The sequence below is a fragment of the Hesperophylax consimilis genome, chromosome 15 (assembly GCF_061612785.1).
Source record: "Hesperophylax consimilis isolate HC1 chromosome 15, BYU_Hcon_1.0, whole genome shotgun sequence".
NCBI classification, from domain to species: domain Eukaryota; kingdom Metazoa; phylum Arthropoda; class Insecta; order Trichoptera; family Limnephilidae; genus Hesperophylax; species Hesperophylax consimilis.
Genome location: NC_142850.1, coordinates 9,530,008 through 9,548,335, shown reverse-complemented (window position 1 = coordinate 9,548,335; position 18,328 = coordinate 9,530,008). Strand labels below are relative to the sequence as shown.

At 34.2% G+C, this 18,328-nt stretch overlaps 1 protein-coding gene across 4 annotated transcripts in view; it reads left to right on the top strand.

The window, feature by feature from the left end:
* Positions 1 to 18,328, top strand: part of LOC149417284 (FHIP family protein AAEL005291-like) — a 47,325-nt gene that overhangs the window by 23,282 nt on the left and 5,715 nt on the right. The window contains exons 7-14 of one of the 4 annotated variants that reach the window (XM_089640187.1): positions 1,414 to 1,500; positions 3,512 to 3,679; positions 4,242 to 4,595; positions 4,978 to 5,536; positions 5,739 to 5,917; positions 6,536 to 6,767; positions 9,271 to 9,429; positions 13,766 to 13,804. In XM_089640187.1, the coding sequence (XP_089496313.1) occupies positions 1,414 to 1,500; positions 3,512 to 3,679; positions 4,242 to 4,595; positions 4,978 to 5,536; positions 5,739 to 5,917; positions 6,536 to 6,767; positions 9,271 to 9,429; positions 13,766 to 13,804 (1,777 nt within the window). Of the gene's footprint in view, positions 1 to 1,413; positions 1,501 to 3,469; positions 3,680 to 4,241; positions 4,596 to 4,977; positions 5,537 to 5,738; positions 5,918 to 6,535; positions 6,768 to 9,270; positions 9,430 to 13,765; positions 13,805 to 18,328 lie in introns of all 4 variants that reach the window. The other 3 variants (XM_089640185.1, XM_089640186.1, XM_089640188.1) reach the window with 3 other exon arrangements.

The window sequence follows — 18,328 nt, the reverse complement described above, 5'->3', positions numbered from 1 at the left end:
GGTGTAAACTCGTAAAACTACGACATATATCCGCGTAAAACGTATTTTCTCAGCCCTTCAAACTCGGATATTCGAAATAAATTTGAAAAAATACAACATTCCAGTGTAAATCGATTCAGATTTACACAATAATAATACTAATTAGGATGATGTATAACCACGTAAAAATACATTTTTCGGCGTTTTACCGCCACGGCTGACTTTTAGATTCAGATTTACGAAATATTATGATTTATTTTCGCAAAAATCAAATTTTTTCGAATTTCACGAACAAATTTTCGTGCGCGGAGAAAAATAAATTTCGAATTACGAATTAACGAATTTCGAAAAATTTTTGAAAAATTTTTTCTGCGGTAATTTTTTTGGCGAAAATTTCGAATTACGCGTTTTTTCGAATTATCGGGGTTCTACTGTACTTACTTTTGTTTATTTGTCTATTTTTGTCTGGTCTTTTCATTTGTACACAAATTGTCTTCAGGCGAAATATCATAAATTTGTAATAAGTGTATTTTGTTTTGAATAGATCATTGTGGTGCAAAGAAATAATAAATGCTTTAGATGACGGAATTCCTTTTATTTATGTATCTGTTCTAATTTTCTGGCGTAGATGAAAATCGTGTTTCAAAAATAAAATTTTGAACGATATGTCCTTTATACCAAATAAAACATATCAGGGAAAAATATAGAAACTGCCCTGGAAAACCTGGAATTATCAGGGAATTTTGAAATCCGTTTTTTGTGGCCACCCTGTATACTCATGTTGTGTTGTTGCAAATTGTTGCAAACAAATTGTCGCGCACTCTCCCCAAACTTCTCTACTGAAATCATGAGACTCGCGTCGACACCAACGGATTCTCGAAGTCAAAACTAAAATGTTTTCAAAACCAAACAGTTGTGGAGCTGTTTGGATTCACTGTTTTATATCTAGCATCGATCTAAAGCACCGCATTGTTACTGTGAGTGGGAACATCCTCTCCTGGCTGGTCACAGGAGATTGGCGTCGCCGATGAGTTTACAAAATATTGGCAACGTGTACAATCTGTGTACGAACCCCTGCTCAGATGTACGGTGGTAGTCACTAAGATACTTGAATAGTCGAGTATCGGATACTTGTGTATGTATCTCTTTGGAAGAAACGCTCTTTCTCTCTTTGTTAAAAATTTGTCCTTTTTCTATTCTTAATATTTATATTATTGTAATAAATGAGACAACAATTTAGGTATATAAGATCATGAAAGGTTGTCCAAGGTCTCATCATTAATTATTATTATTATTCTGCCATTCCAAATCTATTGATTATTATTAACGCCATTGTACAAGAGGCAAAGGCGTTACAATAAGTAAGTAGATCTTTGTAATGTTAAATGTACATACATACTGTTACTTGTTTTGATTCCAATTTGTCTCAAATAGGTGGCACACCCTCTGATTCAGCAGCAATTATTAGATTTCCTCTATCAAGGTTTTCTGTTACCAGTTATGGGCCCTGCATTATTACAGGTAATTAAATGATTTCCATATTTTTTTTTTAAACAAAACAATTAAATTTCAATCACTTATTTTGTCTTCGGACTTGATTCAACTGATAATTATTATTAATTACTACATAACTTCATTTTTTCCAATATTCTTAGTTTGAATTTTTTTACTTAATGAAATATGTTTTTAATTATGCTTTGGCAATGAATTTCAAGTCTGTTAATATTTGCTTCAAGTTTTTATGTTGATTTTACGATGTGGTGTTCGAGTTTTAATGCACACATTCATCTGGATTGCACAAATCAATGTCCTATCTCCTTTGAAGTTTTTTCCATCCCACCTATGCTTTCATCCTTCCCACTAATCACAAATTCGCCCTAGACTTGTGTTTAGAAGAAGAGGAAGAAGTTATGTATGAGAAAATACCCATCTCCATTATAATATTATTGTTAATAGTTTTTCTTAGTCGAAGTTTAGTCTTGGTGTTAGTATACTATATTTTTATACACAGTGTAGTAGGTACCGAGCACATATGGGTATTTTCCTTATTTTAATATTGGGTTAGATTGATTTTTTGTTGATTCTCAGCAAGATGTGGTTCAATGATGGAATAGTTCCAACCGTTGCCGGTACTGGAATATGTACCTCTTTTGCCAACAAATTGTGTAAGATGGATGTTTTGAAAAAGTTGCCGCTACTGCATCATAAATATGGTGTGCAAATAATCTGTGCATCCAGCTCTTTACATATTTATATAAGTATTATAGAATTATTTGAATAGATCAGGGGGTGGGTCTATATCTTCTGCGTTAGCTAAGACGGCGTTATCAAAACTACTTGGGGGTCATCCAGGCTCTTTTATGTACGTTATGTGACTTATTTAACCTGCGTCAGGCTAAAGAAAAAAATACAGACTCACCCTCCAGGTTATGACTCTTAAAAAGAAAAACAATGTTTGCCTCTTAATTTATTTACTTTGATTGGTAAAATGGTTGGTCAGACATACGTTTTTACCGAAAATAAATAATAATACATCTCTACAAACTCATTCAATACTTACTTTTTTGATAAGTAGGTGGTGTTTAATTTGAAACTACATAATGGCAAATGGGATTTTTACGCATAGAATAACTTCATGATTTTCAACAATTTGGGCATCTCCTATTTTATGTAATATTTTGGTTTGGTTCTCATGTAATGTATTTATCTGGTTTGGTTTCGGTATTATGTACATATTTTCTCGTTCAGCTTTAATGTGATATGTCTTCTGTAAATGCCATGCTTTGACGTGGAACATCCTACATTCTGGTTTAATTTGATGTGAAATATCCTCCTTTTTCTTATCTGGTTTAGTTTTGTTCTCATTCAAACATTCTACTTTCTATTTTATCTTTTTTTTTCTATTCTATTATCTGGTTTAGATTGATGTGAAACTTTCTACTGTTTGGTTTTGTTTTACTTGAAACATCCTACTTTCTGGTTTTGTTGAAGTGAAACATTCTTCTTTCTGGTCTACTTTGATATGAAACATTCTACTTTCTGGTTTAGTTTTCTGTGTAATGTCCTACTTTCTGATTTAGTTTACTGTGAAACGTCCAACTTTCCTATTAAATTTATGTGAAACGTTTTACTTTTTTGGTTTAGCTTGACGTGAAACAGTTTGGCTTGAAACCCTGACTCTGGCTTCTTCAGTCAATCATCCTCTCATTTAATCATTGTTTTATCTTTCTTGGGTTTGGCTGGATTCAAAACAATGTATCTTCTGTCTTCTATGCTTCGAAATATCCTTTTCTGGTCTGGTTTGCGTGAAACGTTCTTTCTGGTTTGGTTTGGCGTAAAACATCCTTTCTGGTTTGGTTTGGCGTGAAACGTCCTTTCCGGTTTGGTGTTTTCTGGTATGGTGTCGGCTTCTGGCAACTTGGTCTTGGGTACCTGTAAGGCCGTCGAGCCGTCCGTACTAACAGTCCACCAATGTTCCCGCCACGGCCAGACCAAGCGAGCCTTCGCCTCTACGAGACCGCAATACTTGCAGACTGGCGTGGATGAGCAGATTGCAGCCATCGCCTACTTTGAGCTCGTCTTGCGCTCCGTGTCTGAGCCCGGCCTGCTCAAGTCTCTGGTAAAGTTTCTGCTGGACAACAGTTACGACGGAGCCAATATCTTGGATGCTTTGGTACCTCTCATTGACGGTGAACCAAGGGTATGTACTTACTTTATTATTACAATGACTTGTTAATTAAGTGGTTTTATCTATTTTTAATAGGTATTGCTGTAAAGATCTGATGTTTTATTTTATTCATTAACTTCATACAAACCGTAACTGTGATTTGGATTGCTGGACATGTTGGCATCTTAGGTCACAATACTGCGGATTTATAGGCAAAACAAGGAGAATCCAACCCCATTGTTATCCTCATAAACCACATTCCCTATGTTTTTATATTTCCCGTGCTCGCAATATCTTCTTGACATACGGCTTTATCAATCATCCGTGCTAGACCTCCTGAACATGACAGTCGAAATGATGGTTTAAAATAAAATTGATAATTCCAAATAATTAACAAGTTTTGTAAATTAAAATATTTTTTTGTGTAATTTCGATTAGATATTATTGTAGACTCCTATTTTAGATTATATAAACAAAGTTTAGAAGTTGATGGTCCTTCCAAACAACATGTTCCATTCTCTGATAATGTATGATACTTTTTAATTTTCCTTTAACTTAGTCAAACAAAAGTAAAATATGTACTTGTTATGTGCAGCTCTCCATTGTAACTCTGTCGCTCTTCGAAACACTTGTGGATCTAAACTGCGAAGATTTGATGCTGGAGATGGTGTTGAAGTATCTAATCGGCGGCCACCACCTGATGGTCTCCCACCGGAGACGGTCTCTGGACTGCGACCTCCACTGCAAAGCCACCAACATGCTGCTGAACCTGGCTCCGGATTGCTGCATCAGCAAACCTCTCACAAATGTCACCAGTTCAAGGAGAAATAGTGCAGCTGGCAGTAGGAAGCCTTCCATTTCCAGCATGGATCAGAATTTGCATAGTCTCAGCTCTATCGGAGAACAAGGGACCTTCTATCCTACTCAGAAGAATGTCGTATCTTATGGGGTAAGTGTCCCTATTTATTAATAATTTACTTGGTTCAAACGTTGCTAACAATGTAAGTTGTAACTGACTGAATTATTATAGGAGCGCTAATAAACATAATCAACCTGCAGACAAGCTGTCATGTGAAGCTTTGTAGGACTACCTATTGTAAACACAACTGTGTGATTGTAATAATTATGTTTGCACAGTTAAATAAATTTCAAAAATTGTTGTCAGGTGACAACATACTGTTTAATTTATCGAAGAAATGTGACTGATGTCTTCGAGAAATGAAACAACCGTGGAAAAATGAATAATAATATAGCGGAGATTTTTAATGTCTGCTAAAATAAGAGGAGTTTTACAAGAATTTTTGCTGTAATATGCTATGATTTGTTTTTAGCTGCACGCAAACGAATCGCTGTACGGAAACTACCACGCATACCTCTGTGAAGCGCGCAGGAAAATCCAACTCTGTAAAAGCGGTTGCAAACAGTGGAGCTCAAAATACGACGGCCACTCCAACGGGCTGTCCAAAATCCCTAATGACAAAGTCATCCTGTCAGTCGTAAAAGACTTCCAGCTCGAACACTCCAACCTAATCAAAGACAGTAGTAATCCATTCACTGTAGAAAATGACAATGATGAAGGCCTCAGCGAACCGATGTCGCATAACAATCTACAAACTTCTCCGCATGTTGTTTATACCAGCAGTAAAGAAGAAGACAGTTTGCAGTCCATTGGAGAGAGCAGCGGATACGATAGCTTCAAGTACAAGAACGAAGACCATCACGGTACTCCTGATGAAGAACACGCCACTTCTGAAGATGGGAAAGAATTCACAGAAGACTCGTTCTGGAGACAAGCGGAGAGTATTGATAGACTGTCTAGCCTAACTCATGAGACTGTTAAAAAAGGGGCTGAAAAAGATGCCAATACTAGGATTGTTGATGTAAATATAGGTAAGAACATTACTTTCTGATATTAAATATAGCAATTTAGTTTAGTCTGGAGTCAAACCCTCGGAGAGGGTTGGGAGACAAAAATGTTAATGATTAGATATGTATTATTTAGTTTTTGGCCATTCCTCACCGCAGTCACACCGTGTATGTTTCAATAACATAAATTTATATTGTTAATTATTATTTCTATATTGTGTTTCAGGACCATTGTTAAAAATAACTCTAAGTAAGTTGGGGCAGATGTTGGATAATGATGTGTATGTTAACCTTAGACTAACCGGCCTTATCACAAGACTTGCAGTTTACCCGTTGCCTTTGTTGAGATCCTTTCTACTGTGTCCGTGGATCGTTCTACAGCCTTCTATTACTTCGCTTTATCAGGTAAATACCATTTTACACACTTAATGGATTCATGGACTTTCTGTATATCTTCCAGGAGTCATTGTGCTGTCCTCTTGTGTGTTTGAAGATCCTGGTTGTAAAATTTTAACAATAATAAAAAGAGGAGTCATGGAAAGCTGCCAAACGGCAAAAATACATAATATTTTTTTGCTGAATTTACTCAAATTTAATTTCACAGCAATGAATGAATCACAAATCATTTCCTGCAACTATTAGTGACTTATAACCCCAACAGTTAAACATGTCTCCCGAAGTGACAAAGTCCTAAAAATTTAATTTCACAGCAATGAATGAATGAATCACAAATCATTTCCCACAACTATTAGTGACTTCTACCCCCAACAGTTGAACCTATCTCCCGAAGTGACAAGGTCCTTGAGGGATAAGCCTATTGACTCCCTGTTCAAGCCTTTTCCATCTGTTTGATTTCTCCAAATGATACACTTCAAAATGGGTCAATTATTATAAATGACTTCTAAGATACAGACATTCGGAAATGCGTAGATTTTTCCAAATTACTTAAACACAAAAAAATATTATCTCATAACCTTTGTTGTTAGATGCATAAAAAATATTTTAATTTAATTTTTCCTTTAGATTCTTGTCTCCCTGAAGCAGAAGATCGATGAATCCGTCCGAAACGAAGCCGAAATGTACCGCCTTTTAGAAGAAGCTCAGCATTTCTTAATAGACCGAGAGATCCGCCTTTCCAATGCCCGCAAGAACGCCATAGAGCTGATTGGATACAAGAACCAACAAGCCAATGCTGACAGGAACAGCTCTACTCCAACACACATCAATCAGCAAGCAACGCACTATCAGAATTCAGGTATAATATCAAATGGTTTGATGGTTGTCTAAAAACCGTTAAAAGGAAAGGGGCCAAATTGTTTTAACCTCATTTTAAGTCTGTTTTTATAACATTTTCAACAAATGTTAACCTAACCTAACTTAATTATGATCAAAACTTTAATCATTTCGAGCATAAGTTGAATTAAAATAACATTTTGATATTTTTCAGAAAAAGTGTTGTTGTTATCAAAATTGACGCTTTTAAGAACTACATTCATAGATTTTTACCTCTTGCCTTTTTTGTGCCTTGTGTTACAAAATATTATGGTAAACAAATTTTATGCATTTTATTTGGCTCTCGCCAGTTTTTTAACCCGGCTTATCTAAGCCCATATCCAAAACTCTTACCAATTATACCACTGAAGTGGATGTTCTCAATATTGCTTAAAAATGTCAGCTATTGAAATGATTATATTCTGTAATTTTGATGAAGTTGAGTTATTGATGATTCTGTTTCATAAATATTGCTTCCTTTGATTTTACTACTAACGCCTTGAATTGTAACAGTGTTTTGTTTCCCTAATAATTCACAGAAAAGCTTTAAATAACATGATTATTATATTACCAACAAAAGTAAGGATTACCGCTTTTTACTTACTAATGCAATTATTATATCATATACATATACATCAAATGTCATTACATTTCAGCATACATTTGCTTTTGCATATTTACAAACTCTTTTTATTTTAAAACGAAATTTATTGCAGGAAAGATTTATATTGGTGTCAATTTCTTATTTTCATCTCCATTACTAGGGTTGCCATACATCCATCCACTTTTTTCTAGATTTTCGTAAAATCTTTGAAATTTTCCAATTTTCAATTTTCCCACGGTAATTTATAATATACATTATTCTTGTCTTTTCTGTATGAACTATCTCGCAAATTATATTGCAGGGTTTTTTTTGACTGTTGTATTTTTTTAGCTTTTACAAACTCATGCCTCAATTGTTACCTGGTAATAATTGCTACCATTTACTGTGACCTGGGAATTATTATTATTAAATTTATTGTACAAAGGAAAATGACAGTATAACTAATGAACGATATATTTAATATTAAAAATGCGGATTGGGACATTCAGTAACACAGAAAAAATGGTTTGAGTTTTTTTTTTTATATTAACTCCACACAGGAGGCCCTGAAGAAAATAATTTCCCTCAGGGCCTATGTCATCTTTGGGGATGCTGTGTGGAGGGTCTTTTTGTGGAGAGGAAGGAGTGAACATGGGTCTTGAAGAGTCCCATGTTGTAGGAGGGAGGAAACACAGAGGCCGGCAGTTCGTTCCACAGCCGAGCTGTTGAACTTAAGAACGAATCGTAGAAGCGACCCGTTCTTATGTGACAAATGTCAATTGTGTACAAATGTTGGGCGCGCGTTTGGCGTGTATCCCGACTACGCACCGGTGCCGAAGGGATCAATGACGCTAGTTCCTCAGAGCATCTTCCATTGTAATAACGAGTGCAGATATGGTTCTATTTTTGCATGTTGGTACAATGCAACAACAATAGTGACCAGATGCTGTCATATTACCATGTTCTTCAATAAAAGCTGTTAAAATAATTTGACTAAACTTCTTAATTTTACTCTACAAAATCCAGTATTGAATCTGTCAAATGATAAAACTGTATAAATATACACCCAAATATGTCACCCCGATCTGCCATAGATATCGTGCCTTTTGGCGGGCTTCAAAAAATTATTTTAATTTGGAGAATGACCTTTAAAAAATATTGTACTTGTATTAAAGTTAAAAGGTCAATATTTTTCAATGGAGTGGAGTTCGTTATTTTTTTTTTTTATTTTTTTTTTTATAGTGAATACCTCACAAGAGTCCCAACTGCTCCCGTCTGGAGCCAGTGAGACTATGGCATCCCCAATTGGGGGATGTTGTGAGGCTGAAGGTAAGTGGGGAAGGGAAAGAGGAAGGTGGGGAAGTACCTGGCTATTCAGATCTAGTCACTAAACACGGCTAAAGCCATTTGGAGCAACGTTTCAATTCTGAATGGTGGTCTTACACCAGGGCGATACTGGTAGTATCTTCCACTCTGGAACGTGCCGCAAATATACTATATATTATTTTAATTAATTAATTGTGAAATAACACAAATTAATCAAATAAAATTTATTTGCGCACGCCGGGTTCGAACCCGCAACCTTCGGAATGGCAGTCCAATGCGTTACCACTGGACTATGCCGGCCGTCAATTATTGTTATTGTCAGTTAACAAAGTTCCTATTATTATTTCAATTTCAGAAAACTCAAATTACATTTTACACTGTTGGTGGGGTAGAATACAGGCCACAAATGAATGTTTCGATTATTTTTATGAAGATTTTTATTTAGTGAAATAAATATTATTTTGGAAATATGGCAACCCTTCTATAAACATTTATTTTAATAAACTGTTTTATTATTCTTTATTCTTATGTATGTATTTAAAAAGTGTGTTTTCAATGATTGTGACCAATTTAACAGATAATATAGCGTCTCAGCCAAATAGCGGGAACTGGGAGCAAGCACCGCCCTCACCGCAGCCTCAAACACTTAGTGAGCCCTTCAAACGAAACGAACCCAAAAGAAAAAGCATTTCGTCTAGCTTTACCGCCATGTTTAGTCGAAAGATGATCACTGGAGGTAAATTACATATAAAATTGATGTACATACATACACACCCCGGTTACTGAGAGAATAACCTCTGATTTACATACGATCTATCACCCACTTTCATCGATACCGTTCAAAGTTATACTGATATAGTACAGAGCCGTGGAAAATCACGGGTTTCTTATTCCAATTTTGAAAAAGACAAGTAGACAAGACAATAAGTTTCTGTTAAAATATTATTTAAAGGTATATGTACCTACTTTGTCGCTTGTCTGAATTACTTAACCTCTCAGACATAGAATTTTATTTATTATGTGTCCCTTTGAGAACTGTCAGAACATGATAATTTTTGTGTTATTTACGAGTTTTACTAAGAGCTTCATAACTCACGTTTTGGGAAACGTAGCCTCATTCTAAAAAATGTTTTGGAAAGATTATGAAATCCACTATCGCATTGTGTTGTTATACGTAAATATTTGCGTTTCTAAATATACATTTTATGAAAACGTCAAAAATATGTAAAAATCGCTTACCATTATTTCAAAGCCTTGAAAAATGTACTTTTTTCTGAGTAGTATAAAGAAATAACACTTTATATATTGAAAAAATATATTTAAAAACTATTAGTCACCTCAAAATATTAACCGTCCAAACTAAAATATTTTTAATAAATTATTTAGAAACGCAATAAATTATTAACGAACATCTTGACAGTTTCAATCGGCTTAGATAATGCACCTCTACGTTCCATAGATATTCTTGAATACAGACGCGTAGCGTTATTCATTATCGATACTCTGTTTTTTAAATCATGGTAATCCGTATACTAGTAATGGAAATAAATCAATTTTTGTAAAATCTCGCGCGTTTACGTGAAAAGACGTTCTAATTTCTTGACCGCTATTATCATATTTACGTCTTTTGACGTTCTAATGTTCTGAGTGGTTAATTAATTAAATTACTTGTTCTTCACACAAGCAGTTCCAATTTTGAAAATGACCCTTAAATTCAAAGCGTATATGAGTTCATTGAATGTGAATATTTTCTCCTGGAAATAACGCACATCACAAACAACCGATATTAGTATGTTTGAGTATAACCTTTTTTATTACATCTCTCAAACTTCAGTCGTACAAAAAAAGGTTCTTATTTTAATATCTGATTCGAAAGAACCTAATGGATGATTTCCTATACTTTTTTTATTCAATTTTCCAATATGGACCAGCTGTCTCATCCAGTGGCATCCCGTGACTTTTGGGTATACTAGAGAGCTAATATTACAAAAAATGACATTAGTAATGTTGTTGTAGCTGAAAACGATTTTAATTTTATTTCGATTTTTCGTATGAAGGTATTCAGGAAATTTCAGTTTAGCTGTGTGCCGCACGGATTTCCTGAAAATCTTCATACAAAAAATCGAATTTTCGAATAAAAATAAAAAATCGTTTTCAGCTACAACAACATCAACGTGATAATATTTTGTAATAATTAGCAATCTAGTACACCCAAAAGTCATGAGCCGCCATCGGTCTCATCCTAATGCCATAGTTTAGCCAAAACTTCATATTTTTATCTGCTCTAATGTTAACTCTTCTTTTGTACAGTGTCAGAAATGAACAGAATCAAATAAAATTTTAATAACTGTAATTTTTGACGGCCTATTTGTATGAAATTGCTTTATTCAGTGTTTTAACTTTGAACAGCTGATCGGTTAGTAAAAAATTAAACATTGGGTGGTAAGATTTATACACAGACTCAGACTGAGGTGATTCTCTTGGCAACTGGGACATAGCACTGTTACACGTATCACTGCTATTGATTTTGGTTATTTTTATATAAGTTATTGAAACAAAAATAACTTTTTAGGTCTTGTTTTTTTTTTCAATTGCAATTTTTGCATTTTTTCTTTTTATTTTTTGATTGGACTAGTTTTTTTATGTATAAAATTTACACATTTATTATTTTTATAGCGATATGCTTTTATATTTTTCTCTAACACAAATTATTATGTACAGTGGCAAAAATTAATCACACTATGTTTATATTTTTGTTTAGTATTTAAAATCAAGCCTAATACTATCTCTACCATTTTTATTTTGAGTTTGTATATTATAATTTTAAATCAATTCTATTACAATATTATCTTCCATTATTATTTTCCTTTATATAATATAATAATTTGTGTAGATATCAAATCTCTTCACACCACAGCATCCCTATAGGTGATGTAGGTCCTAAGAGAAATTATCTTCCTTCGGGTCTCCTGTGTGGAGTTGACACAATGAAACCCATTTAGATGTTTCTCACATTAGAAGTTTTTATGCTTAAGGCAGCTTAACCTTTTCTCTGCGGGAGACGCACGCCTGCGACGCACTGTACATGCCCTGTACGCGGGTGGCACATCTGTGCGACGCAAAGTTTCTTCGGCGTTATGGGTATGAAACATGCTTGAGCACGGTAAAACTTATACTCTTAAAAAATCTCACATCTTTACACTACTGACATCTTACGATATTTATCCATAATACGTATCCTAATCATCGATACAAAGATTTGAAGGGATCTTCCAACTCAGAGCGAAAAATGAATCAGTTTGAATTCTTCCCGCGTCTTTACACACGTTATTGCGCAGGCGCATTTTATAAGATTCTCAAACAGAGACGCTCGCCGTGTAGATTACATTGTTTTATCGAATTATTGTTTGCTTTTTCGTGGATATGAACTATTTTAATTACAGTGTACATTAAATCTGATTTATCATATTTTAAAATAAGTTCAGTTACATACATTCATTCAAACTATTGAAGAAATATAAAATTTCGTCAGTGTTAGATTATTTTCAAATAAAGATACGTGGTTAATCTTTTTTATAGTGAAAAATCAAGTGTAGAGTTGTACAAGTTTGACTTTTTATCAATTCTTGAAAGTATTTTTATTGCCAAAATACAAAATGTCGGGTCGTGGTCTTAATGACGAAGAAATATTTGGTGCTACTTTAGAAATAGATTCAGATTTTGAAATTAGTGACAGTGACATCGATAATAATTGCGAAGCTGCTGAAATACATGAAAGCCATGATTCTGCCGTTATGCGTTGAGAACTGTTTCAAAATCACGATAAAAAAATATATTAAGTGATACATATTTACGGTGACATAATAACAGAAAAATTATTTCATTATTTTTGTAAATTTAAGTGTAGTTATTTTTTATTATATGAACCTTTTTAAGTGTGTCAATATTTCATGTATCCAGTCAAACGCGACATCGCACCCATAAATCAACCACTTACATCGCACCACAGTTGAAGAGCTCTACTCCGGCATGTTTATAATCATGTGTATCGTTAACCTTGAAATAAACATGGCCGCCCGGGCATACCATATCAGTTACATTATGAATATATACTTCGAATTTTTATCAAGCCCCATTGATGTTCGGATTGTTTATTTATACTTGAATAGATAATTCAAGACATAAGCGACGTATTTTTTAAAACAAATTTTAAAATCCATGCGTGATTATTGTTTAAAGTCATAAATTAGATTGATAATAAATAGCCCCGCGTGTGAACGAAGTGATACAAATTAATGACGCATAGAAAAGGTTAATGCTAAATCACTATTTTGATTAATCTTTATAACGACTTGGTTTACATTGTGAATACCTTCAATTTAGATAAATTGAAGGTTTTCTTATCGTTTCGCTTGAGTAGAATACAAATAAAAAAATAAATTGCTCAGTAAAAAATATAAATGTAAGGTACTAAAAAAAAAATTTTCAATAGAAATGTATGAACGCGTAAAGGAAGCAACTTTTAAAAAATACAGTATTATAGCTATGATTATCTGCGACAGTTTCACTTGATCAACTTTTTTGCTTTCTTATAAAATTATTTACAAAATAAATAAAAACCAGTTTTGTGCTTGAAATCGAACGTTTCTAGACTCTGTTTGTCAAGCAATTTTAAGGCCTATTACCTACAATATAAGGTATACCAAGAATATATACATTTTTGGCTTGTAGCTTCCTCTTAAGAATTTTTCCCGTTCCTTGGAAAATTTGAAAAGAGCGTTTCACTGTATTATTATATGTATACGTATAATAATACAGTGTACTATAATATAGTACTATATATGTATATGTATTTTTTTTTTTTTTTTTATTAAGTCAATTACAATCTTATATTTTATTTTTTGAAGTATTTTATAATCTCTACCATAATTATTTTCAGTTTCTATAACATACAAATAGTATTATTTTTATAAAACACTTATAATTTTTATGCACCATGTTTTTGAGATTTGTATTAATAAAGATACTCTTCAACCGAATGGGAAATAAAATTATATTCCCTTTTTTGCCAGCTCCTGGTTTTGCTGCAATTTACAACTTTGTTTCTAGTGGTAAATACAAAATATTCTAAAAAAAGTATTACTGTTGCTTTAGATTTACAAGTTATTTACTGGAAATATAAATCTAAATTAGTACAAAATGTTTGTTTGGTTGGCTATTTTGCATCTAAGGACTGATTTTTGCATGATTGCATGTTGGTAAATCATATGTTCATTTTGGAGGTTAGGAAAAAAAAATCATTACATGTATAGGTACATATTGTTCTTTATTACCATATATACACTCCCCACGCAGCATCCCCAAAGATGACATAGGTCCTGAGGGAAATGTTTTCTAAATTGTAAATACAACAAACTAAAATATTATGACTACAGAAGTTCATTAACCTTTTTCACAAATAGGTACATATATGTTTTTTCACAAATATTTGTTTTAGGGTAAATGTAAAATATATTATAATCAACGCATTCATAGATGGCGTTAATTTAAGTATTTTATTAAAATACACTTTTGCAACTTATTATTTCATTAGACCAATGTGTATACAAATAAATAGTCCTGTCCGTATAAAAACTTTCTTTCAATATAGGCATACAAATACAATATTGAATTGAATCAACGATATAATATTGTATTTTTGTGCCTTTTTGAATGAATTGAGTTTTTAAATAGACAAAACTATTTATTCATTTTCACATTGCGTACGTATTTCGGGAGGCGTGTTTGGGTACCGCCGCCCCAGGAACTATTTATTGTACAGGGTGCGGCAGAGAGGACGGACGGTTTTAAAAAAATCATAAAATAGTTAATTTTTACTCAAAAACAAATTTATTGATGGAATCAGGTTCGCGAGGAAATAGCATTTGAGACAGTCAAGTGTGGAAAATCACATCAGGCATGTGGTGGCCGAAATCGTTGATGCAGTGCTGGAGGCGTTCTTGGAAGTTCGCGTAGACTCTCTCCATTTTCAGGAGTTCGAACTGTTCGCGGAGCTCCTCTTGGTCTTCTGTTGATCAGTTCACCACGCCTGCGAAGTGATTCAACCCAACGAAGGATGGTGTTTCGAGAGGGAACAGCTCTATTCCGATGAATGTTGAAGTGGCGACGAAACTCACGCTGTACGACGGTGACTGACTCATTATTTCGGACGAAACAATCATAGGCGAAAACGCGGTGCTCCACCGTCCACGGCTCCGTGACGACAACTGGTAAAACAATGCTAGGAACTAACGAGTCAAGCGGCACCCCCCCCACCTCTCTCGTAGACGGACGGGGAGAGTACTATATATCTCAAAAACGTCCGTCCTCTCTGCCGCACCCTGTATAACCAACACCTCTGTCATATGTCACCCCAAGTGGTTCGCTGTGTTTGGTGAATTAGCAGGGGTTCCCGGGTTCATCGGGTGAGGTGTGTTCAGGATGCGCCTTCCCACCAGCTACGTGGTGTGCCAGATCGAAAGAGGCTGGTTTGGGGAGACCATTTGACCTCTCCAACTGGTCTCTTGAACCATCGCCACGCGCCGCAGTGAGAGTGATATATTCATATGTCCATCACTCCTGGACACACTGATCCCTAGATTTCTGGAACTTCCGCGGGGGTAGGCAGAGAGGACGGACCACCTCGGTCTTGGCACACACTTCTTGCCTCATACATACTCTTCTATTATTCTGACTCTTGACATGGCCCGACTCGAGTATCTGATTCACTTGATCGTGCCATCTCTTACTCGGGCGTCCCCGACTTCTGCTACCATTCGCATTTGCATCATATTTTTTTTTTTTTTTTTTTTTTTTATTTATTTAGAATAAAAGTAAACATTCACAAGAGATAAAAATATATTACATTTCATATCAGACATCACTTTTTTGTTTACCCAATTTGTAGAGAAATATTCTCGGGTCAAACTGGGGAGCTAGTCTATGTGCTTATAGATAATAATATGAACAGTAAAAATGGAAAAAGAATATTTTCAAAAATACTGTAAAATACTACAAAATATTGTACAATAAGAAAATTACATATAATTATAGAAACAGAATATCAACGAAAATCAAGAATATCAACATATATCCTCCTTACACTCCTGTCTTCGCTCATTCGCTCTACATGCCCGCTCTACAGGGATTAATGTTTGCAAAAAGGGAATTTTAATAAAATAACTAAATTTACGCCATCTATGAATGCGTGGATTATAACATATGTTACATTTACCATTAAACTTTAAATTGATAATCTTAAAAAATAATATTGTAATCCATAAGCAAAGAAGTAGACATTCATGATTTTTTTATTATTCTATAATCCAGAATCTTTGTGTTTTATGTGACCTTAAGTTATCCTTAAGCTAATCAAAAATTATTATTATCCTAGCATGAGTATTGTAAATTTAGAATATTAACTAACAGTTTTTGTTAAACCCCCTTAATTTAATAATATAGAAAATACTATTGATAGTAAATTATTGTGGTGAGAAGTGAATAATCATTTCCAGCTAATATTTATTATTTAGGCACGATTTTGCATCTTTTTTTGTATGTGTGTTTTATTTTACTGCGCATTTTAAATTTATTTACTTCTCTTCCTATCTAAATGAACGTAATATAATTTTGAATAAAATCTAACTCTTATTTATGACGCACATATTATGTTATGACATTGAATATCAAGAACACTTTAAAGCACTCTAATAATCACTAAAGCACTCATTTAATCAATCTCTTACAAACAAACAAAAAATAAAGTAGAACATTGCATGAGAGAATATATTTGAATCGGTTTTGTATCTTATCCCCAGTGAATTAAAAATTCCTTCAAAACCTCTCTGACAATGATACAGTTTCAATGAGCCCCTATGCGGAAAAGCAGTGTTATCGGAATAGCGTTTTTTTGTGCAGATTCATTCAAATTACGTGCCATATATCCAACTACATTCACAGCGAAAATCGTTTAAAATGGTAAGGACTTGAGAGCGCTCTTCCGGTCGGCCATTACTTCATTGAAACTGACAGTTTGTGCGATCGGTGCTTTTGTCGCAAATTTGTCACTATTATGATGATAAATTGTGGTATTTTATTAATAGATTGTAACATTTCTGGAATTTTAAATATTCAAGTTTTTGTTAGTAAAATAAAAAATATTGATTTATGCATAGACATTCAAACGAAAAGATGAGCCAATCAGGGAAAGGGAACCATCCCACTCTACGGCGTAATCATCCCACTTTCGGTGATCTGTCAATAAATGAATCTGACAGTATACAGGCAACTCGTATTGTAAAAAATCCCCATTCGGTCCTTGAAAATAAAATCTGCTTACGAATTACTAGTCCTTTTTACAATGGCGTTCAAATTGCTGGCTGCGTAAAAAACTCAACTACATATCTCAAATAGGAAAAAATGAAAGTTCCCAATTTTTTCCAAAATTTGATATTTTGTTTAGTTACTTTAGACACTTTTACAATAATTTACCCACCTCACTCAATTTTAGCGTCGCTACGCCATGCGATTCGTTTTAAGAACTAAAATTCAGATCCTGCGCTGAAAAGTGACAATGGACAGCACTGCAAACCTTGGCTTTACTTAGTGAACTTTTACTTTCCTGCGCACGGTTTGGTTATTTCAATGTGCGCTCTTCGTTGGTATGTACGACTGTCGTAGTTTATTCATAGTATTCTCGAACCCTCCTGGTGACAAAAATATGGTCACCTGGTTTGCCTTTAACTCGTCGAAATTATACCCAGATTTCATGTTAGGGAAGGTCTATTAAATTAAATGTCTATGGATTATAGAAAAATGAGTACATCGTCGACAGCAATCCATCACCACGTAAGTCATCCTGCAATGTCATTTGACGGTGGTAATAAACCTACATCGGTTGGATTAATATAAGATATTTTTTAATGTAATAGTCTTACTATGAAAAAAGAATCACCGCGCATCTCAATTGCCCTCCGTTTGGGTAAAATAATCGCCAGTTCTTTGTCTCTCCTGAAAAGTGGACAAATATGATTTACGCAGTGATGGATTGCCGTTTTAAAGGATTGTGAATTATCGCCAATTTAAATGGATTGTTGACTGGATGATTCTGTGTTTCTCCAATCCGTAGAACCCAAGGTTGCGTGGTTACTCTCGGTGTGTAAAATCAGAATTCGAATATTTTAAATTTAGTTTTATTTTAACAAACTCACGTTACAATAATTTTATGAACAAAAGTAGATGGCGTACGTTAGAGGGGATTTAGAGCTAAACCGGCGGCTGAGACCACTGGAGAGAGAATGAAATATTTGCCGCGCGAGTTTACAATGATACCAGTCTCACATAAATGTAGGGAAAAGTAAACGTTGTTATTATTTTCGGGAGATGTAAACTCCCTATAATTTACCCTACACCGTCGATGATATGCTCACTACAGTCGTAAATGTTTTAAAGTCAATATCTCAGAACTCACTTTTTAACATCACGCTGTTTTTCCACACATAGGGCCTCAATTAAAATGTATTTCGTCACAATTCAGTTACATATTTTATCAGATAGTGCGCACTCAGTATGTATTAGCATGAATGCAGTTAAAAGTT